Here is a 22,772-nt window from a genome sequence, read left to right as displayed (position 1 = left end):
ATGCACTGGGGGCGCCTGGGTGGCTCAGCGGGTTAAAGCCTCTGCCTTCAGCTCAGGTCATGATCCCGGAGTCCTGGGATCGAGCCCCGCATTGGGCTCTCTGCTCGGCAGGGAGCCTGCTTCCCTTCCTGTCTCTCTGCCTGCCTCTCTGCCTGCTTGTGCTCTCTCTCTCCGTCAAAAAAAAAAAAAAAAAAAAAAAAAAAGTCATATGCACTGTAAAAGTAAAAATGAGAAAAAGGAGTCATCCCCAAACCAATACTGGGTCTTCTGGAATGCCTTTCTTGCTAGCTACCTCCTGCTCACCTTTCAGAGTTCAGCTTGTAGATCAGACTTGTTGGCCTTCCCTAGTTCTTCTCCTTTCTACACTCTGTGCTTTCTCTATACCTATCATCTTGTACTTTTTCCTCACTCATGTAAGTCTGGTTTGTAAGCAGATGTTGGACATAGCCGATACCCTCACTAGATCATCAACCGTACGGGGACAGGTAATGTCTGTCCTGCTCGTGACCATATCCCCGGCATCTGTCTTCTGAACTCCTGCGGTGTCCTTCCTGCACCTCCAGTGACACTCGGCCCTGTTCCTGGAAGACCGGGCCTGTTGTCATTGCAAGACTTACACGAAGCCACTCACAGCCCTCACAGGGCTGATGCTAGCAACGCGGTTCTCCACTCTGAGCAGCTCGGGGCCTCTGCTTTCCCTTCAGTGGGAGATGAAGACGTTGGACTGGATCCAAGTTTTCGCTCTGTCATAGCAGTCCGTAGGCCTCGGGATCCCTGGCCGGGGCTGCCCGATTGAAATGTCACGCTCTATGCCTCAGATTCTGAAACAGGAGCCTCCCCTCAGCTCAAACTCTGGCAGGAATGGATGGTTTCCTTGTCAGCTGCCAGGTGTGGGCCAGGCGCTCGCACATCCGTGGGCGTAGTCAGCCCTCGCCTCCGGAAGGGAGGGACGCAGCATCACCTGCTCAGACAAAGGTCTTCGAGACAGTTGCCAGCCACACGTGAAGGAAACATGCCGGTCCAGAAGGAGATGGCTGAAAGCCTAAAACTAGCAACTGGATTTTGAAGACTTACTGCAAATAAGCATGATAAATAGCTGATTAATTGATATATTAAATATTGAAATATTCTGGACACATTAGATTAAGAGGTATATGTTGAGTGTCACCGGCTCCTTCTCATACGGTGACTAGGAACTTTAAAATTACCTGCGTGCCTGCACTGAAGGGTCTCATCTGACAGCATTCTGTGCATTTAGCGCGGTTCACCCTCCAGCTCCCTGCCTTGCTGGCCAGCGGTATCCGCATCACTCGAAGATTGAGAAATGGCAGAGCACCAGCTCCTCCGCCCCCAGACGTCCCAGCTCAGACACTGCATTTTAGTTGGATTCCCAGGTGATCTGCATACACGAGTCTGAGAAGGTCTGATTTAAGTCACAGTCACAAGACCCCCATGGCCTGCCTGCCCAAGCCCCTGGATCAGGGATTTTAGTCCATACTCTGGAATGATTTTACACCTGAGGGACCTCGAGGGACCTGGACCCTTCTAGGGTGTGGGGAGCCTGTAGATGGGCCGGAGGAATCTGTAAAATACTAAAATTTAATGCAGCTTGTTTTGTGAACATAGGTGGCTTTTCGTGAAAGAACGGCCGTGTCGCCAACACCAGGGAAGTCCTGAGCAGGGCAGACGCTGGGGGTGAGCCCAGCAGCGTCCCAGCGAGCTCTCCTGCGATCCCGACGTTCAAAGTCGAGAACCACGTGCCGAGGCATGGATGAGGGCTAAGCCACGCACTGCCTGACGGTCTGGAGGGTGACGCCGGCCTTCGCAGGTATCGGTGTCATGGGATGGATTTGATACAAGACGTGGTCCGTGTTCAGCCTAGCATCAGGGGTAAGAAAATGGGTTTTGAAGTCAGACCTAAATTTTTCAAGAAACAACGAAAGTACTTTCAGTGTTTCTCAGGACTGATGAAAGCTTAAATGTTTAAGTGAACGATGAATACCTGCCTCCACAGAGAGCCGGTCGCCCACGGGTAAGCTACAGCGCGGGTCGCCACGGGACCCGGCTGTGTTTGCTGGTTTCACCCGTTCCCCTCTAGCAAACCAATTTATTAAAGTCAGTTTTTTTAAATACATTTATTAACCAATGTTAACACATTAAATGAATCTATATATTGCTAGTCAGAGCAGCTTACAAAATGCCAGAATGCATCGTAGAACTGGACAGCCACAATGAGTAATTACAATGTGCGTAGTGGCTAAGCTCAACACCTTGATATAGCTTTATGATTCGCAGAAAATTTTTATAATGATTCCTAAAACAATCAGTTGTAATTTTACCTAAAACTTTTACAAAACCAGGCCACAATCTCTTTTTTTTAATTTTGTTTTTTTTTTTTTTTTTAACACACAGTTTTCACACTGTAGTAACTTGGAAATGTGCAACCGTGTCAACGGAGACAAAAAAAGCCAAAGGAACACGAATCTTACTTTCATGCAGCTATCAGTTAAATAGTACATACTCTGGAATGATTTTACACCAAAAATATTTCCACAATAACTTGCTCTCATAGGGGTGGATCGAAGTTTTAAAACTTGAAAAACAATCAGAGAAGGTAAGCGTTCTTGGTTACAAGGTGTCCGTCAGACCACGGCCCCCGGCGACGCTGACGGCCGCACGGCGATGGGGGGACGAGATGCCGCTGGACGGCAGCTTGTCGGCTGACTCGCGTCAGCACCCGGACAGCGTCAGGCCGGACGGAGGGTTATGTCACAGAAGATTCGCTCCTTTTCCATCTTTAGAGTGACCCTGACAAACCTGGAGAAAACTTTTTAAAAGGTTTTCCTCCTGATTCTTTCACTTGCGTGGTGTGTAATTGCTTTAATAAATATCAAAGGACTAAATAAATATTTACAAATTATTTCTCTAACCTTTAAAAATAACTAAATGATAAATGGGAGTTTGACTTGGTCTAAGATCAGTCGTGGAAAAAAACAAACGGTGAGATTTTTCTTTTTAAAAAAAGCAATTTAAGTTTTCCTGGCTGAATTTTATATATCTATGTATAAAAAAATCCTTATTCAACTATCGATCCATTCCTATTGGTAATGCTTCTTAATCCAGACATTCCGCAAAATACAGACTTTTTACAAATCACGGCATCTTTAATACAAGAAAATTAACATGCATTATTCTTCATTCTGTGTACAGTGATGGAGTTCATTAGTGGGCAGTGACCCATTACTACAAACATAACGGCCTCTGTGAAACGTAAGTGCTTTCTTTCCCTTCAGTATTAATTTACAAAGTACGCGGTGGCACCAGATAACAGGCAATCAGATGATACCTGGGGAGGGAAGGGAAGCATTAAAGAAATTTGTATGCCTCATCTGTAATTCCATGGGTGGAGAAAGGTAGTTTTTGGCTTTTTATTTTTTGTTTATCTTGTTACAAGCACTCATGTTAGGACAAAGATGAAATGTGCAAACTTTAAAATTTAAATATTCATTTTCTCTAAGATCCAGCTCAGTAAAAGATTACCCCAGTTCCCTGCAATTTTAAACTACAAGATCAAAGCTAATAATTTGTTATAAAAGTTATATATTGAAAAGAAATAATGAAAAACACAATTGGGAAATATTTAAGAAAAAATACGCAGGACTAGCACCTGCCATGTCAACCCTGTTCCCTAAATTCCATCGTATACCCACTGGCATAACCAACAGATAATGCCTTTAAACAGTAAATTAAGCTGAACAAAACCAGCTCAACAAGGTTAAGAAATAAATTTCACATCAAGGTAGTATGTTTTATTTCTGAAACAGTTCTGTAGTTCTTACATTCAGATCTATTTTAAATGTGTCTCTGTTAAACTCACTTGTATTCACCTGTTGTTTTTTAAAGATCTGTTGTTTAAAGGTTAAAATCTCTGTAAAACCTAAAAATGTTTTAAAATTTGCTGAAAATGCAACAAATTCTCAATTAAAATTTATTTAAAATAATACCCTCCACTGATGTTACTTTGACCCCCTGAAAAACTCCGGAGGAGCATTAACAAAAGATTTAAACTACTGTGCAAAATTTCTTCACGAAAAGTGTTTAAAGGCTGGTGCAAAATGGGAAGCAAATTCTAAACAATTTTGGCTTCTTGGAAACAAAAACCGCTGTGTCTGCGGAGACGCGCTGGCCCGAGACGCCCGCCTTCATCTCTTCCGACGGCAGGTGCGTTTGTGCTCCGCGTGCCAGTGCTCCTGCTGGCACTTGATGGAGCAGTAGGACGTGTTCCAGCAGCAGTGGTACATGGCCTCCTCCTCACAGTTGTAGCACTGCAGGGAGAAAGCAGGGCCCTGGTTAGACCGGCAGGCCTCGGAGGCGCTGCTCGCACACACCGGCGGGGCTCGACCTCCAAGCACGGCCCACGAGGAGACCCGTGTGTGGTGCGCAGGGGGCCGGACAGCAGGCGACGCGGAGGCCACGGCGTTGGGTCCGTCCCCGGCTAGCGTGGGCCTCCCTGGCACACGAACTCCTCACCTCTAGTGCTCGCGGCCAGCAGCATACAGATCTCGAGAGGGTTCTGGAAGGACGGCAGGGCGGGAAGCACCAGGCATCTCGCCCCGCGTGGGCAACTGCATCACTAGAGTCTGTCTCCAGGAACTATTTTGGAGAACTAGAGTCTACGGCAGGCTTCCAAGCTCCCGGGGAAGTTGAGGACAGTAAATTCTGGTGAATTTTGGCCCATCTGGGCTCTTAGCACAGTAGCAAGTGCCTCCCGCCGCCAGCTGCACGTAAGCGGCGGCTCAGGAAAGACCTGACAAGGCCTCAGTTTACGCCTCAGACTGAGTCTCGGCACAAAGAGCCTACGACAAAAATGGGCAAACCCGAAAAGGGGGAGAAAACGAGTGCTAGAGTTACCTCACAATTAGACTCAAACGTCCAGTGTTCAGCCTCACAAAAAAATGAAATAGTAATATTCAAAGAAAAATAAAACTGTCCCTGAAAAGGGCCCAATAGCAGAGGTTATTAAAGACCTTTAATAGCGTTTTTTGTTTTTTTTTTAATTGTCAGAGTGAGAGAGAGCGCACAGGCAGACAGAGAGGCAGGCAGAGGCAGAGGGAGAAGCAGGCTCCCCGCCGAGCAAGGAGCCCGATGTGGGACTTGATCCCAGGACGCTGGGATCATGACATGAGCCGAAGGCAGCCGCTTAACCAACTGAGCCACCCAGGCGTCCCTTTAATAGCGGTTTTAAAGATGCTCAAAGAACTAGAGAGAGATGTGGAGAAAGTTAATGACGTGTGAACACAGTGGAAATTCCATTAAAAAGAAACCAGAAAGAAAATCTGGACCTGGGAAGTCCATCGGCTGAAACACTGGTTCTCTGCAGGCAAATCTGAGCAGCAGACAGGACGGGAGAAAGGTGAGCAGAACCTGAGGGACTGCGGGACGCTGTCCACCGTGCCCGGATACATGATCTGGGACTGTCACAGAAGGACAGAGGACAGGGTAGAGATCATGCGAGGAGATGACGGCTGTAAACCTGTCAATCTGAGAGGACATGTGAACACAAACACCGAAGACGCTCAAGGAACTCCACGTCAGAGTCAATGAGACACACATCTAGACACGTTATCTCCCAACTTCCGAAAGCCCAGGTTAACAGAAATCCTGGAAGCCTACAAGGGAAACAGTCCTGCACAGAAGATCATCCGTGTCACCACCAGCCTTGTCATCAGAGCCTCCGGAAGCAGAAGGCAGGTACCGTCGACGCAGAATCTGAGATTCAGCAGAACGGTCCTTCTAAACGTGATGGACATTCTGAAATTCCCAGATACCCCAAAGCTGAGGGACCCTGTGACTTGTCCTATAGGAAACGCTCGGGGGAGCCGTGCACGGAGAAGCCCTTGAACACCAGCCAGCACCTCCGAGTTGTGAAGAGAAACACTAAAGATTCCGGCAGAGACGAAACCGAGAGAGAGAACCTGGGAAATGCAATGTTGGCTTTTTGTCAATGTTATTATCTTTTCAATCTTTTTGCTAAATGGACTGAGAGGACTCAGATTACTAACATCAGAAATGAAAGTGGGGACCTTATGATTGATTCTACAGAAATACAAAGGAGTTTAAGAAAGTACTATTAACTATTCCACATTCGAAAACTGAAGAAACTAGATAATGGACAAATTCCCAGAAGAATAAAACGTACCAAGACTAACTCAAAGAAATTTAAGCACATTGAATGACTAATAAAAATCTCAATAAAAAGAGCCCTAGATTTGCTACTCTAGTAAATTCCAGCATATAGTTAAACAAGGACTAACAGCAACCCTTCCCAAACTCTCCCCAAACGCTGTGGTATAGGAAACGCCTCCTACCTCATCCTGTGAGTCCAGCATAACCTGACAAAATGCAACACACCCTTCGTGATGAAAACCACTCAACGAAATAGGAACAGAAGAAGAACCCGGAGCAAACATCACACTCAGTGAAAACCTGTAAGTTTTTCCTTTAAAATCAGGAACGAGGCAAGAACCCACTTTTGCCACTTGTATTGAGCAGAGAATAAAATACGTAGGAACGAACTTGGCCACGGAGGGGGAAAGCCTGCACTACGACCACCACCAGACACTGCTAAAGGAACTCCAGACACAGACAAACGGAAACCCGCCCCGCGTTCGGGGGCCGGAGGACGTCCTATTGCTACAACGTCAACGGGACCGACGCCATCCACGCGTCCAGTGCCCTCCCTATCAGAAGCGCTACGACACCGCTTTCAGATGCAGAAAACCCATCCCGAAAGTCGTGTGGACTCTCCACGGACCCAAAGAGCCAAAATGACCCCGAAGAAGAACCGGGAGGACTCACACTTCCTCCTTCCAAACGACCGCACAAAACTGCAGTAACCAAACCGCGTGCTGTTGGCACAGAGACAGACAGACGAGGGGAGGGGAACAGACAGCCCAGAAAGAAACCCTCACGAGACAGCGGAAGGACTGCTCACAACGATGCCAAGACCCCTCGACGGGGAACCCACAGCGCCTTCACCAGACTGAGCTGGGAAAACTGCACGTCCACAGGCGGGGGGGTGGGGGGGACAGCCGGACCCCGACCCAAGAGCACACACACCGAGTAATTCAAAATGGATCAAAGACCTCGACGTAAGGCCCAAAATGATAAAACGCTGGAAGAGACGTAGGCCAGAAGCTTCGTGACACTGGATTCGGCAATGGTTTCTTGGATGTGACCGAAGGCACAGGCCACCAAAGAAAAAAAACAAAGATTTTCTGCAATCTTACTGTAATTTCAGTAAAGTCAGAAACAGCTGAAATGAGTCTCAAGTTTGAATCTTGGGTGTGTGCTAATGACTCCTGTGGGTTTGGGCCAAGTTTTTAAACTTCTACCTTATTCCTCATCTGTAGCTACTATTTGCAGCAGCACCCTCCTCTCTGTCGAGGACCCTGACAGGCTCTCACGCGGACCCGTCTCGAGGGTAACCATCCCACTGTTTCTCAGCTGTAGCTCATCTTAACATCCGTTTTCCGGCATCTGTCAACCTGTGAACTTTTTGTCCTAAGATGTGATTATAACAATAGTTTATGCTGGAAATGACAGGACGGACAGAATGTTCTTAGGGACTCTGTGTCATCTCATAAGCGTCAAATCCCTCCTCAGAAACAACGGGGAAATCGAAAGCAGTTTGCTACCGGCATAAAGACAGACGCACAGAGGAAGGGACAGAGCAGAGCCCAGAAGTAAACCCACACCGACACGGTCAGCTAACTTACAACAGAGGGGCCAACAACACAGTGTGGAAAAGCCAGGCTCTTCAGTAAGAGGCAGTGGGAAAACCGGACAGCCTCATGCGACAGAATGAAACCAGACCACTTTTGTAGCCCAAACACCAGTTAACTCAAAATGGACTAAATGAACTCAAATGGAATGCAAGACCTGAGAGCTTAAACTTCTAGAAGAAAATAGGCAGTAAATTCCTTGACATCGGTCTTGGCAATGATTTTCTGGATTTGACACCAAAAGCAAAAGCAACAAAAGCAAAAAAATATAAATGGGAAGACATCACACTAATAGCTTCTGCACAGGAAAGGCAATAATAAAATGGAAAGGGGGCCCACATAATGGGACAAAATATCTGCCAATCTTGCATCTGATGTATGTGGTTCACGTCCCAAATAAAGGATTCCTACAACTCAATAGAAAAAACCTGATTTTACAAGTGTGCAAAGGGCCCGCACGGATCTGTCCCCAGAGCCGACCGCCAGAATCACGAAGGACGCTCAGCATCACCGACCAGCGCGGCGGGGATCGCGCACACCTGTCGGGACGGCTAAAACCCGCGGCACAGGAAATGAGGGATGCGGCGAGGATGCGGACAGAGGGCAGCCCCCGTGCACCGCTGCTGGGAAGGCGAGCTGGGGCAGCCGCTCTGGACGACAGTGTGGAGGGTCCTCAGAAAGCTGAAAATGGAGCCGCCCTGTAATCCAGCGATCCCACTGCTGGTGTCTGCCCAGAGGAAGCGGAATCCGGACACGGAATCGATACCGGCGGCCCCGCGTTCGCTGCGGCGTGTTCCCCAGAGCACACGGCCAAGCGTCTGTGAGCGGTGGGCGGACGGGGAAGATGCGGAGCGGACACTCGCAGGGGGAGACAGAAACCCCGCTGTGGCCACGCGGAGGGTGGTGAGCGCGGTGAGCACCAGGAAGGAAGCAGCCAGCGCGGCTCGGGCGGCCTCACGCTGGGAAAGGCTACCCCCGCAGCAGCTCCTGCCCCGTCACAGCCTCATCTGCCTGTTTCCTTGATTCTTCAATAAACCTACAGGGGTTTCTTCCTGTAAGTCTAGCGCCCACTCTCTGGATTTCTCTGGTTGTTGCATGAGGACAGAAATACAGATGCGGCGCTGGGGCTGTGTGCCGGAGACGATCTCGAGCACACGGTTTCCGTACTCATCTGCTTTTCCTACAAGTTCTGAACTTCCCTATCTTCATCACAGTGTTTACAACGCTCACTCTCTTGAGCGAACTTTCACTGGAGAAGGAGGGACCCACTTCAGAAACCGTCGTCGCGATCCCGTGAGCAATCACAAGACGTCTTACCGTACTTCATCAACACCAAGGAACCAAATTATGAGTTTTGGGGAACAAAACGTTTTCCCCAGCAGTTAGCTGAGATGGGGGGACAGGTGTGCTCAGAGCTCCCAGTCTAGGGGAAGAGTCACAAACACAACACCAAGAAAAAGGAACCATGTGTCAGATTCTAAGAGGAGTTGGACCCAGTGACTGTCCCCTACAGAAATCAAGTCAAGGGACAAGAACTTGGTGTGTAAATGTCATGCAGCAAAACCAAACTTGTGCTGTCGTGATGGAGGCACTAAGTGTGTCAGGACTGGGCCATCACTGGCAGGAGTCAGCGGGCAGACGTCAGGGCACGGGTCGTGCAGGGACAGCCAGGTCCCACCCGGACGTCAGGGCACCGGCTGTGCAGGGACGGCGAAGTCCCACCTCGCAGACACGTGAGCACGTCCTGAAGGCTGCTGTCCACAGCCGCGCCATCCTGTCAACACTCATAAGGTGGACGCGCACACAGAGGAGACGACTCCCAATAAAAACGTAAACCTTCCTCACAGCCGACGGTCTGACCTTCCATCTCATGCCAGGATGAACCCCCCGACCACACGAGGTCTGTCTGAGCGAGTTTTCCCCACAGCGTTCCCGCGTCCGCACGCGGGGCACGTTCACAACGCGGACCGCGAGGCCATGCGGCTGCTTACCCACTGCTTCTTCTTGGTCTGCGAAATGAGCTGTTTGTGCTGCGTCGCCAGCTTCTTGATCTCCTCCACAAACTCCTCCTTACACTTTTCCTTCACCTGCTTACATTTCCTGTCCATCTCGCCCTGCATATTGGCCACCGCTTTATTGACCGCCTGTCGCTTCTCTTCCTCCATTTCGGAGCGCAGCTGCAACGAGAGCGGCAGCCCGTGACCGGCCCGCCCGCCAAGAGCCCGCGCCCAGGGTCTGCTGAGCCGGTGGTCCTCCCCGCTCTGCTCCCAGGAGCCCGGGGGCGCGCAGGGTTCCAGGACCGCGTCCCCACGCTCCCGCTGGGAGGGGCCGCCCCCGGGAGAGGGCTCCCGTCGCGCGCAGCCCACGGAGGCCGCTTTACCTTCTCCAGAGCTTCCCGCACGACCCTCTCGGTCTCCCGCTTGTGGTCGGACTTCATGCGGTCCTTGAAGTCGTTGAAGATCTTGGTGTACTTGTCGTGGCACACGCTCTGGCACAGCCCGTCGCCGCTGGTCTGCGTGCTTCGGTGCAGCATACGTGGGGAGGAGGCACTTAACTTCTTGGTCTGAGTGGACACAGACACCTTTTCGATCGGCTGAGGCATCGTGGGGATCTCCTGGCTGGAACTCACGGCTTCCGTCTCCGGCTCTGGCTCCTGCAGGACAAGGACAGTGCACGTGGGACAGACCGCCGCCCGCCCGCTGGTCCAAGAGCAAGCCCGGTCAGACTAGCACAGCGGGGAGGGACCATCACAGCCTTGTCATCAGGATGGTAAACTCTGTACTTTACCACGGCTAACCCAACGAAAAGCCCCAGAACTTCTAAGCAATTAATAGCCAAGATAATTCCAAACAGAAACTGTAGAACTTGGTGGCAAACTCACACTATGGTCTTTTCTTCTCAGACTAAATAAAAACATCCTATAAGATATAAAGCCATTAACAGCTCAGAGTCACTGCTACGGACTAGGTTCATTAACAGACACCCCAGAGCTCCGAACCACAGACACGTCATTCTCAGAGTCCGAGCCTGGACTCCCCCAGGTTTTGAACGCTGACGTGACGGAGGGCTGGGGCTGGACCAGAGGCACCCTGCGCTGCGCACGAGCTCTTCCCGGGCCGCGGGCGGGCAGACGACAGGCTCCCTGACAGGTGTTCGTGAGTGCCACTGGGGCACACTGTCGTGACCGAGGCGTGGGACACGGTTCTGGGGCCGTACTGCCAGACGCGGCGATGCAGCCACTTACTTCCTTCTTGGGTTCCACGCTTTGATTGCGTCGTCCCTTCTTTGCTCTCGGTTCTTGTGTGACCTTCAGCTGTGGACACGAAAGAGGGGCAGCCTGTTGCTCCAGACGGTACGACTCCCTGGTCACGGGCCCCCAGCTGAGACGCGAGTCACCCGCTCCCGTGTGCACTCTGCTCCCTCCAACCGCGGGGCCCCCACACCCAGAGCTCCCTGGTGGGGGTGGGAGTGCTGGGCTCCCGCACTGGCCGGGTCGCTGGCTGTGTCGGGCCCGGGGCTGCGGGCGGCCCGGTAGGGCCGGCACCTGGGGGTGTCTGTGTGGCAGGCAGGAGTGCCACGAGGAGAGCAACGCGAACGTGCGCTCGTCCCCCGCGACCGACAGGCCACCGCTCGCGGGGACCCTCACCTGCTCGTTACTGGTGGACGAGATGCTGGACTCCGCCTCCTCCTCCCCCCGGTCCTCGTTCTTGGACTTCCAGAACCTTCCCTCGCGGAGGAAGCGCTGGTGCAGCTCCAGCTCGTCGCAGGCCCTCTTCCAGCCCATGCTGCGCTTCACGTGCAGCCGGTGGACGTTCACGGTGATGTCCTGGATGTTCTCTGACGGGATCCAGGCCCTGCGAGGAGCACCAGAGCGCAGTGAGAAACTCCCAGAAAGCCCCTACATTCCACCCGTGCAAAGCAGGCCCCGGGGCGGGTGGGTGAGACCCGCTGTCCCAGCAGACGCCGCGCGCCCGGCACCGCCTCAGCCAGGCTGGCGGCCGCGGCTCCCGCCCTGCGCGGAAGGCGCCACCCCGGCTCGGGCAGACGAGAGCCGCAGGCCGTGAGCCCGCATTCACTGCACACACGCCGTGAGGGCGTCCGAGCCCGGCTCCCTGCCACGCGGCGCTTCCGCACATCCACACTCACCTCCAGATCATCACTACCGCTGCAGTGCTCAGCCAAGGACTCACACACGACAATAAGCGTCTCTGAGTGACGTTAATACTGATCCACAGTTACCGGACACAAAACCACATGCAGCTCTGGGAAGAGGCCAGAACTCGGGAACAGCTTCCCGGGCACTCGCTCTGCGACTGCACTTCCCCGTGTGCCCACGGAGGCCCCACACACGCCGCAGGACGTGTGCTTCCTGAGCGCGCGATCCTGCCACGTCTGGGGACAGAGCTGCTGTGCAGACGGGCGACGAAAGCCATTACCACGGGGCAGGACCGGGCGGCCCCGGCACACGCGGAGCCTCTGACCGGAAGGGACCGTGTCCCAGCAGAGGGGATGGCACACGTGAGAGAGCGGCAAGGTGCACGAGAGCCTCTGGAGCCTCCAGTCCAAGTGTGCAAGTGGCACCTCGGACACACAGACCTGCGTTTCGCGTCTTCTGCGTCACTGCACGCGGGCAGCTGCCACTGCTGGCCGGTGGCAACGGGGGGCCCCGGCCCGAGGACTGAAGAGACCGAGGGAGTCACGGCACATGGGCCTCAGCCACAAGTGCAGACTTCCGCCTTGCAGCACAAGCCCCGTGCTCTGCAGTGTCAACACGTGGTCCTCAAGTCCCAGGCTGGCGGCTGGACCCGTGGGACTAGAGTGGCCATGGCTACGTCTCTAAGTGCCCCGCCCACGGCGTCCCACCTGACGGATGCACTCCATTAGCACCCACCAAAGCGGACAGCAGCTACGACCCCCGGCTCTCCTACGAGAAGCAGAGGAGATCGGGCTTGTGGGAGAGCAGCTGTCCTTACTCTTGAGGTCAGCAGCGCTGGCGGGGCGTGCGGTACGCATGGGCAGTAACACACGGTCACCTCCTACAAGCCGTGCTTCTGAGACAGATCTCTGCGGCTGGCCGTGGTGATGGCCTGGGTGAATCTGTGACCTATCAGGGTAGTTCTCAACTACAAACACATCTGTTTATCCCTCGGACATAATAAAATGGATTCACATCTGCTCTTAACACGAGACGTAACTGTCTCCGTGCAGTTCAGACGGGCATTCCTGTTCTCTGGGAACCCCTCCGTGACTGAGAACAGCACGTTCCACTACTGAAGAGGACCATGGGTTATGCGATGGGAGTTACAAAAAACGCCCTGCGACGTACAGTGATTCTAACACAAGAGAATCTGAATTGGCGGGATCTGTGCATCTGTCGATCCTCAACGCTCTGAACAACTCACTCCCCGATGGCTCGGTGGTCTGTTGGCAAATGAGCTCGAAATCACGTGCTTCCCCTGCCCGTGTCTCCCCACGGGCTCCGGCACCCGCAGCGGAGAGGCAGCCTTGCTGGCATACCCAGACCTCGCCTGCTCCTTCTCCCTCAGGAAGGCAACCTTGCAAATCCCAGAGCCTTCCCTCCCAGAGGAAGACCACTAGTTCGGGGTCTGGGGAGGGGCCGTGCGTCCTGTACTGAGGACACAGAAGGGACGAGTCCAAGACCATTTATCTGTGTAAGATTTTCTCTCCCACCAGAATGGACAGGACGAGCTGTCAAAAGTGTTTATTGGCAGTGACGCTGGTGAGAGTGTGAACGTATTCAGGACCACTGAGATGGTCACTTAAAGTGCTCACTGTCAGAATGACACAAATGAGAACCTGCGATCGAGGCCTTTACCAGCCGCCTCCTCTGCATGTGTAAACACACTGCTTCACGAGAACTGGTGATCAGTACCGCATCAGGTTCATTTTTTGATGAATCGAGTATTCTAATAAGATACAGTGTAACTTTTAAGGTACGTCCTCATCATTTAAGGGTCGTGTTGGGCACCCTGTAATGAGCAGAAAAGGAAAAGGTTCTGGATTTCCTGTGAGGTTGTGGGTCTTCAAGGGCTGAGCCGTGGATAGACACGTAACCCACAGAGTATGTTGTCAGATTGGCTGTTCTCAGCCAAGTGTCCGGGTGAGTCAGAAGTGAGATATGAATTTCTGACCATGGGGGGGTTGGCACCCCCAACGTCACTCTTGTTTGATGGCTAACTGTATTTTCCACGATCAAGTCCTCAGAGCCCCATCTGTCCAAAATGGTTTCGATTAAATCTTCCAGGAAATAACAAATTCAGAAGAAAAAAAGTCTGGCAATGTAATGTTACGTTGTAATTCTCTCTTCAGAACCCAAACAGATTAGCTCACATATTCTTTTAAAATATGATCTGCATAACATACTAAATGACAGAAAAATACCATTCATGGTTGAAGATTGCGTAAGGCTGTGTGAACGTGGATGAAAAACTGTAAAAGACGCGCTAACCAGTTCGAGCATTTTACCAAACACCCGAACTCTTGGTTTTTCTACGTTAACAGTATCTGACGTCACAGGGATTGCTGTGGTAACGCAGACCTTTAGGACATCCCTGCTGCACACGACCCACCAAGCTTGGGTGACTGTGTACGAAGGTTTCACTGACCCTTTTGAGACACGTCTTACTGCAGCCCGTGCTGCGGTGACCAGACAACGGGTCCACGCTGGGAGGCCAGGAGCTGAGCCGGACACGGTCCTCCGTGTCCCTCTTCGTGTGCGCTGCCTGTTCTGACGGCAGACGGGACACGCCGGGAGGGAGGCAAGAGAACAATGAAACCAGCACAGCTCACACACCTCCTCTGCGTCACGTGGGTCTCCTGCCCCGAGCGTCTGCGAAGCGCACGTCTGTCTGTGAAGGGATAGACTGCGCTTTTGGAAATTCACTGCAGCTTCTTGCCACGAAACTGTCTTTTTTTGGCTTGTTCATTTATTTCTTTTTAATTTTTTAAATTCTTTATTTAAATTCCAGTAAAAACTCTTGCCACTGAACCTCTATTTAAATTAAATGAAAACGACGGAGAGGAACGCTGTCCCTTGCCATGTGGCTTCCCACAGTGGTGACAACAGCGCAAACCCTGCGGGTCAGGCCCACAGACGGCCCTGTAGGCTCGCAAAGGCCTTCAGACCATGTCATGGATGTGGCGCCTTCCCTGCAGCTGCGTGCGGAGAACCCCGGTCAGTACCCAGCCGGCCCCGCTAGTGCCAGAGTCACTCGGAACGACACTTCAGTCCTCGGCACATGTTTAGGCCTTAACATCACAGTGAAGGAAGCAGCTGTGATCTCACAGTGGAGTTCACAGTCTTTGTATGAAATAACGTGCAAAATGAAGTTTACAGTAACAAAGACAGCGTCACTGTGGGGACACGTTCTCGCGTGACAACACGCCAACACTTAGGCTTTGGTACACACGTCTCCCTTGCAACAGGAGCCTGAACGTCTAGGTTGGAAACAAGGTCTGGGAGTGACACGTGTGTAATTCGAACACAGCTTCCTGGGTCACAGCGTCCTCACGGCCCCCGGCTCCCAAGCCAACACCTTCTGTGTGTGGCTCTGAATGGAGCCTGGGGAAGAGGACGGGGCCACGTCCTGTCGTCCCAAACCAGGGAGCGGCTGTGCTCTAGGCGTCCTCCCAACCCCCTGCCTCACCCTGTCCCACCACGTCAGGCACGAGCCACTACCATTTCACTCCACAAGCCCAAAAGAAACCAAGACGAAAAAAACCCAAACCAACCAACCCAGAAGGTAAAAACGACAAAGCCATAGTGATTTCCTGTTCTGGGTAGCAGGTTTCCTGGTTTTATTAACTTTTTCCCCCTGTACTTACGTATCCTATTGAATTTTCAAGAAAAAAGGAAAGACAGCCAAAATAAATCAATGCGTAACAAAAGGAAAAAAACAATGGATAACGATGGGAAAAAAAAAAAAGAAAGAAAAAAGTGACGTGTGATTTGTTTCTCCAAATCGGAGTAAGTTCCTGCCTGTTTCTGACAGAGGGACCCTCCGAACGCCTCGGCCCACCTGGTGGGCGCCGGGCGCCGGGCAGTCAGTGATGGACAGGCCATGCTCACCGTTGGTGATGGTGACCGAAGAAGCGGACGTCCACCTGGTTGTCCTCCTTCTGCAGGACTTTGGCGGGCCAGAACCCAAAGCCTTTCATCTTGGCCCAAACGAGTTCATGGTTAGGTATCTGGAAATAACATGTTTTACCATGTCACATTACTTTTAAAGTATTAAATGGAAGCACATCATTAATAATGAACAATCTAGTAAGTACAGTTCATTATCTTGAAAATGTTTTAACTCCTAAAAACATAGAAGTTTTTCTCAGATTGGTTCTGCCTTCAAGAAAAATACCAAAAAATTGCAACCTGCATAAAACAGCGGTACGGAGACTCAGCTCTCCGGACAGACAGGCTTCAGCATGCAGGGGTGAGGCGGTCCCCGCAGCCAGCCAACGCATGTGCGGGATGTGGCAAATGCCCTGTCTTCACCACCGGGAGCGGCACACCAACACCTGGAGCCAGTCAGGAAGGGGAGTGGGAGGCCCGGTCTAGGCTCACCAGCTCAGAGAGATGCCATGGGCCTGGGGGGCACAGTGAGGTCAAGAAGCAGCCGCGGGCGCCCAGGGCCCCGGTGCTGCCCCTCCAGTCCCGGAGACAGAGCACCCTTCCTGAAAGCACATCATCCCAGGGGACAGCACACAGCCACAAGCACACACAAAACCTTACACTTCTTGTGAAAGAATGAGGGGAAAGGCAGAAATTCACTCTGTGATATATTAAGGGACCCAGAGTTTGTTCTTAAGTTCCTCATTTCAAAGTCAGAGATGGATAATGATGCCAAGTTGTTCACCCTGTGTTCCAGGTTTCATAATCATCAAAACCATATATACTATATACAAAGAAAAATACCTAGGAAGGACTGTAATCTTTGAGCAAACTGGAAATAACTTCCTTAGAATAATACATCACACACTTAAGAGGTAAAAAACAGAAAATCACAAAATTTCACATACACAAGGATAGCAGAACCAATTGTCAGGACGAGCATTTGAGAGATAGAAGCAGTTCTTGCAAAGCTGTAGTTCGTCCAGCTAGAAAAGAAAAGCAACTATTTTAGCCCACATAAAACATGAACACCCAACTGTGTAAAACGCCCGTGTAAATTAACAAACATTCTCTTACGTGCATCGTCAGGCTTGAAGATTCTTTCTAAGTTTAACCATTTCATTTTTCAGTAAACACTGGGAGAGCGGCCACTCTCCCGTGCACACCACCTGCATGTCTGACCTCCACTCTCAGCCCGGGGCCTGCATCCCACTGGTCAGCACTCACAAGACATGCTGTGTCCTCACACAGGCCTCGCTGGCCGGATTCCCTTCAATACCCAGGATCAGCAACAGCAGTACATGCGCCGCCTCGTTCCTCACCCTCTGCGTCAGTCCCTGTTGGACTTCCTAACACTCTTTCACGACTTGTAAAGAAATATATTTTGTCTGTTTCTTTTTTGAGTTTTTCTTCAGAGTACAGCCCCATGAGCAGAAAGCAGTACCTCGTCCACCACTTTATCCCTAAAATACCGCACAGCACAGAGCCGACACTCAATAAATATTTGCTGAATAAGAGAAAAAACAAAGGCCAAACTTGAAATCAAGAAAAAAGAGTTTTTATATAAATTAAGACAATTCTGCAAGATTTAGTGTGGTTTCACATGAGTGTATCCAATCAAAAGGACGTTCCCTAATATATATTTCATTTATTGACTGAATAAACCGTGTGCAACACTTTACTGCATAAACTCTGTTGTTGGGTGTTTTGTCTGTGAAATCTATCTCGGAACTCAAACATGTATCTTTCATTCAAAGAGGCAACATTTCATTCAAAGAGGCACAGTGAAGGCGACAGTCAACAAAACGAAAAGGCAATCTAATGAATGGGAGAAGATATCTGCAAATGATATATCCAATAAGGGGTGAATATCCAAAATATGTGAAGAACTACCACACCTAAAAACAAACAAACAAACAAAAATTCAATTAAAAATGAATAGGAACTAAACAGACGTTTTTCCAAAGATGACATACAGATGGCCAACAGACACGTGAGGAGACGCCACGTCACTGGTCATCGGGAAAATACAGATCAGAACTACACTGAGCTGTCGCTCACACCCGCCCGATGGTTCGAACCGACAACGAAGGAAACAGGATGCAGACACAGGGGAACCTCGGGCACCGCTGGTGGGAGCAGGCTGGGCGGCCACTGCGGAGAACAGTACAGAGGGTCCTTAAAAAGCTAAAAACAGAGCTGGCCTGGGACCCAGGAGTCCCGCTACTGGGTGTCTGTCAAGGAAACCAACCGCTAAGCCGCAGGGATACGTGCTCCCCGACACCATTGCGGCGTCATCTGCAACAATCGCGACACAGAGGCCGCCCCAGTGTCCGGGAACTGACGACTGGACAGACGGGGGCGGGGCCTATCCTCTCAAACTACTCCACACAACAGAAAATGAGGGAAAACTCCCAAACTTACTCTATGAGACCCTGACACGAAAACCAGATAGACTCCACTGAAAAAGAATTATAGGCCAATATCGCTAATGAACACAGACGCGGAAATTCCAGTAAAGTATTAGCAAATCAAATCCAACAATACATCATTCAACACAATCAAATGGGATTTATTCCTGGCTGCAAGCATGGTTCAGTATTCACAAATCAATCAACATGATTTACCACATTAACGAAAGAAAGGATAAAAACCACATGATCATTTCCGTAGAGGCAGACAAAGCGCAACATCCAATCACGATAAAAACCCCCCAATAAAGTAGGTACGAGGGAAAATACCTCGGTAGATTAATAAAGGCCATCTACGAAAAACCCACAGCGTCTTCAATGGGGAAGAAGCGAGAGCCTTTCCTGTACGGTCAGCAACACAAGAAGGATGTCTGCTCTCACCACTGTTACATATGACAGCACTGGAAGTCCTGGCCTCAGCAGTCAGACAACAGAGAGAACTGGATTGGGGACACCAATCCAGGGGCGCCTGAGTGGCTCAGTCGGTTAAGTGTCTGCCTTCGGCTCAGGTCATGATCCCAGGGTCCTGGGGTCGAGCCCCCCGTCAGGCTCCCTCTTTCTCCACGCCACCTGCACTCTCTCACTGTCTCTGTCTCTCTCATAATTAAATCAAATCTTAAGGAAGGATGGAATGAAGGTCATCCAAATCAGCAAGGAAGAAGTCAAAACGTCCATTATTTTCAGACAATGGCCCACACCTTAAACTGCAAAGATTCCACCAAAAAACTGTTAGAACTGATAAACAAATTCAGTAAAGTCACAGGTTACAAAATCCATGTATAGATGTTTACCTATACACCAAACCTGAAGCAGCACAAAGAGAAATGCAAGAATCAATCCCATTCAATACTGCACCAAAAACAGGTACTGGGAAGAAGCCTGACCAAACAGGAGAAAGACGTGCACACTCTGCAAACTGTGAAACACTGATGAGAGAAACCGAAGACGACATGAGGAAACAGAAAGGCGTTCCATGTTCATGGACTGAAAGAACAGATGTTGTGAAAATGTCTGTAAGACCTAAAGCAGTCTGCACGTTGAATACCAAAATACCAACAGCATTTTTCACAGAGCTAGAACAAATGATCCCAAAATTTGAACGGAGTCACACAAGACCTCAAATAGGCAAAGCAATCTTGAAAAAGAAAAAAAAGCTGGAAGCTTCACAATTCCGGACTTCAAGCTGTATTACCAAGCTGCGGTCATAAAGACAGTGTGGTTCTGGCGCAAAAACAGACATGAGCATTGATGGACCCGGACAGAAGACCCAGAAATCCACCCATGACTATATGGCAATTTATCTGTGACAAAGGAGGAAGGAATACGCAGTAGAGAAAGAGTTTCCTCAACAAATGGTGTGGGGAACCTTGGCAGCCACATGCAGAAGAATGACACCAGGCTATGTTCTTACACCACACACAGAAATAAACTCAAGATGGATCAAAGACCTAAATGTGAGAGAGGAATCCATCAAAATCCTAGAGGAGAACGCAGGCAGCAACCTCTGTGACCCCAGCCACAGCAACTTCTTGCTACACACGTCTCCAAAGCAAGAGAAACAAAAGCACAAAAATGAAGTACTGGGACGTCACCAAGATAAAAAGCTTCTGCACAGCAAAGGAAAACATTTGACAAAACCAAAAGACAACCGACAGAATGGGAGAAGATATTTGAAAATGTCTTATCAGATAAAGGGTTGGTAACCAAAATCTATAAAGAACTTCTTGGACTCAACACCCAAAAAACAAATAATGCGGTCAAGAAAGCAGGCAGAGGACACGAACAGACACTTCTGCAAAGACACACAAATGGCCAACAGACACATGAAGAAATGCTCCACATCACTCAGGATCAGGGGAACACGAGTCGAAACCACAGTGAGACGCCACCTGCACTCCCAAGTATTTACCCCAACGATACAGATGCAGTGGAAAGAAGGGGCACCCAGTGTTGCAGCAGCAAAATCCACGGGCGCCCAGCTGCGGAAGGAGCCGAGGTGCTCCTCAAGAGATGGACGGACAGAGAGGACATGGTTTGCACACACGCGGGAGTGTTAAGCAGCCCTATAAAGAATGAAATCTTGTCATTTGCAACTACGTGAATGGAGCTAGAGGCTGTAATACTGATTTAAGTGAGTCAGAGAAGGATAAATACTGTTTAATGTCACTTATCTGTGGAATCTGAAAAACCAAACAACAAAAATAAAAGGAACTCATCAACACAGAGAACAAACTGGTGGTTCCCAGGTGGCGGGCGGTGGCAAAGGGGACTGTCTGTTATGACGGCAGCCTGTCTCAGCGATGGGCAGGGAATACCGTCGGTCACAGTGTGCCGATGCCGTGTGGCGCAGAGGGACTCCCCTCGTCCAGAGGCACGGTGAGTGACGTGTGGACTTGGGACCCTGGTGCTCACCCAACACTGTATGGTGACTGTACTTCAGTGTAAAAATAAAAATGAGGCGAACATTTATTGAGTGTCTGCGCAGTGCCACACACCTGCCTCCCTCATGGAACCAACGGCCCTGAGAGCAGCTACACAAGAGGAAACATTTTTCTGTACAAGTTACTCAACAACTCAATCTAACCCCCAGGTTTCCTAGAGAAATTCTCCCCTCCATTTGCGTTATTTTCCATGTACGTCAAACATGGAAATAAAACAATTTCAAGGAAATGGCAGGTTGGAGGCATGTAAGCCGCGACCTCCGGAGGGGTGGGCGGTACCTCGTGGCAGGTGTCCTTGTACAGCATCCGGGCTATGTCCGCCTGCTCGCTGTCTGCTGTAATTAAAGGCAGAGATGATCTATTACCAGTCATCTAGAAACACGAGACGATCCAAAGTCATACATTTACAGCTTCCTCCAGTGATAAAAGTGGCCACGTACTATTTTAAACAAAAATGTCTATTTTAAATAAAGTTCAGGCAGCAAAACAACGCTTTCTGTGCAGCTTTCATGTTGCTTTCAACAGAGTACTGAGCTCTAAGTCCAAAGCAGCCCGTTCCTCTCCTTCGGAATGATAGGACAGTAATCAAAGTGCTGATAAAAAAATCCCTCGACTAAGTTTGCGTCTGAAACTGTAAGCAGTACGGTTTTCATCATTTAGTGAGCTGGAGCTTTGGGGCGCTTTGATAAGCCAGAACCACATTACGAAATATTTTTGAGTTGAAACCCTGACGTTACTGCTTAGAAATCATTGAAGTATTAATGTTCTGAATTGCATTTTATCGAAGGCATCTGCTGACCCAGAATGTGAACGGTACGGGGGAAACATGCACAGAGAAGAAAAACCATTCAACCTCCGTAGAAAATCACGGTGTTGTGCAGAAGCAGCTGCGCGTCCGCCTTGAATTCTTCGTAGCTTCGGTACTTCCCCTCGTTCACCTTCTGCAGAGGGCAACAGGGTCTCGTGTTATACAGATGGGGTCAGAGCACGGGCGCACGGCGGGAACTTGCCAGGACGACGCTACGACCACTCCCGTGTCCCACAGCATGGAAGCGACACATGTGGGGACCCGGACAAGCCTGCCTGCAGCCAGGATCATGGGGTTCGGCGGCCACCCACCCCGCTCAGCGGCCAGCTGGGCTCTGCCCAACGCGTGTGCCCCTCATTCTGCGGGACGGAGACTCGCCGTGACGACGGAGAGCCCTGGCCAGGGGGCTGGTGAGACCTGAACAACACAGCCACCGTCTGTACAGCACACGTGCACAAAGACTGAAAAAAGACAACCACCGTCAGCCTCTGTGATGCTTTTTGTCATAGAGAAGAAGATACATTCGTAATTCTGAAGCGGGACCAGGAACCCAATTACAAGTAACTTTAAAATAAAGTCCTAGGTGTTCCTCTGTGTACCAAGGCAATGCAAGGGCTTCTACTGCATTAGATGCTGCATCTAAAGGTTTTCCATCACAGGGCTTTCTGTCACTTTGCTTTTAGCTGCCAGAGAAAAGGATTATGGAGGGAATTTGAGGATTTTTTACAGGGGAGGCAAAGTTTTTGGAAGAAAGGTATAGCAAAGTTATTTAGAGGTAGCAGGGAGGGCTTTTCTTATCTTGGTGCTACTTTTAGGAAATCAGCTTGAAAGTAATGTAGAATACAAAGGCCTCCAGAGTATCTAAGGTCCCACCATTCTGTTGAAATCCCCAGAGACCCACTGCGGTTGTCCGTCCTTTGAGAAGGCTTGCAGGAGTCCCCGTGCTGGAGGTGCCTGCTCCTGCCTGCCATCGACAGGTCACAGAGCGTATTCACAAATACCAACATCGGAGCCCCAGTCTGAATCTCTGACTGCCCTGGGCTCCAGACGCCCAGGCACTGGCGTGGTCTACAGCTCCCAGGTGTCTGATACACACCCAGCATTCTCAAAGCAACTCTGTGATTTCTGATGTTGGCACCA

General features: G+C 50.3%; 1 protein-coding gene across 13 annotated transcripts in view; it reads right to left on the bottom strand.

Annotated features, from left to right (window-relative positions):
• Nucleotides 1-2,386: 2,386 nt before the first annotated feature.
• LOC111158629 (zinc finger MYND-type containing 11) overlaps nucleotides 2,387-22,772 on the bottom strand; it is a 121,050-nt gene continuing 100,664 nt past the window's right edge. For 10 of the 13 annotated variants that reach the window (XM_022520790.1, XM_022520783.1, XM_022520778.1 and 7 more), the window contains 9 exons: nucleotides 21,678-21,765; nucleotides 21,104-21,159; nucleotides 16,821-16,898; nucleotides 15,874-15,992; nucleotides 11,431-11,638; nucleotides 11,029-11,097; nucleotides 10,165-10,437; nucleotides 9,776-9,961; nucleotides 2,387-4,325 (listed from right to left, as the gene is read on the bottom strand). In XM_022520790.1, the coding sequence (XP_022376498.1) occupies nucleotides 4,203-4,325; nucleotides 9,776-9,961; nucleotides 10,165-10,437; nucleotides 11,029-11,097; nucleotides 11,431-11,638; nucleotides 15,874-15,992; nucleotides 16,821-16,898; nucleotides 21,104-21,159; nucleotides 21,678-21,765 (1,200 nt within the window). In that variant the 3' untranslated portion in view covers nucleotides 2,387-4,202. The remainder of the gene's footprint in view (nucleotides 4,326-9,775; nucleotides 9,962-10,164; nucleotides 10,438-11,028; nucleotides 11,098-11,430; nucleotides 11,639-15,873; nucleotides 15,993-16,820; nucleotides 16,899-21,103; nucleotides 21,160-21,677; nucleotides 21,766-22,772) is intronic. The other 3 variants (XM_022520780.1, XM_022520782.1, XM_022520786.1) reach the window with 1 other exon arrangement.

This window comes from Enhydra lutris, unplaced genomic scaffold, assembly GCF_002288905.1.
Source record: "Enhydra lutris kenyoni isolate GAN:26980312 unplaced genomic scaffold, ASM228890v2 scaffoldscaffold61, whole genome shotgun sequence".
Taxonomy (NCBI): domain Eukaryota; kingdom Metazoa; phylum Chordata; class Mammalia; order Carnivora; family Mustelidae; genus Enhydra; species Enhydra lutris.
This window is presented reverse-complemented; position numbering and strand designations above follow the sequence as displayed.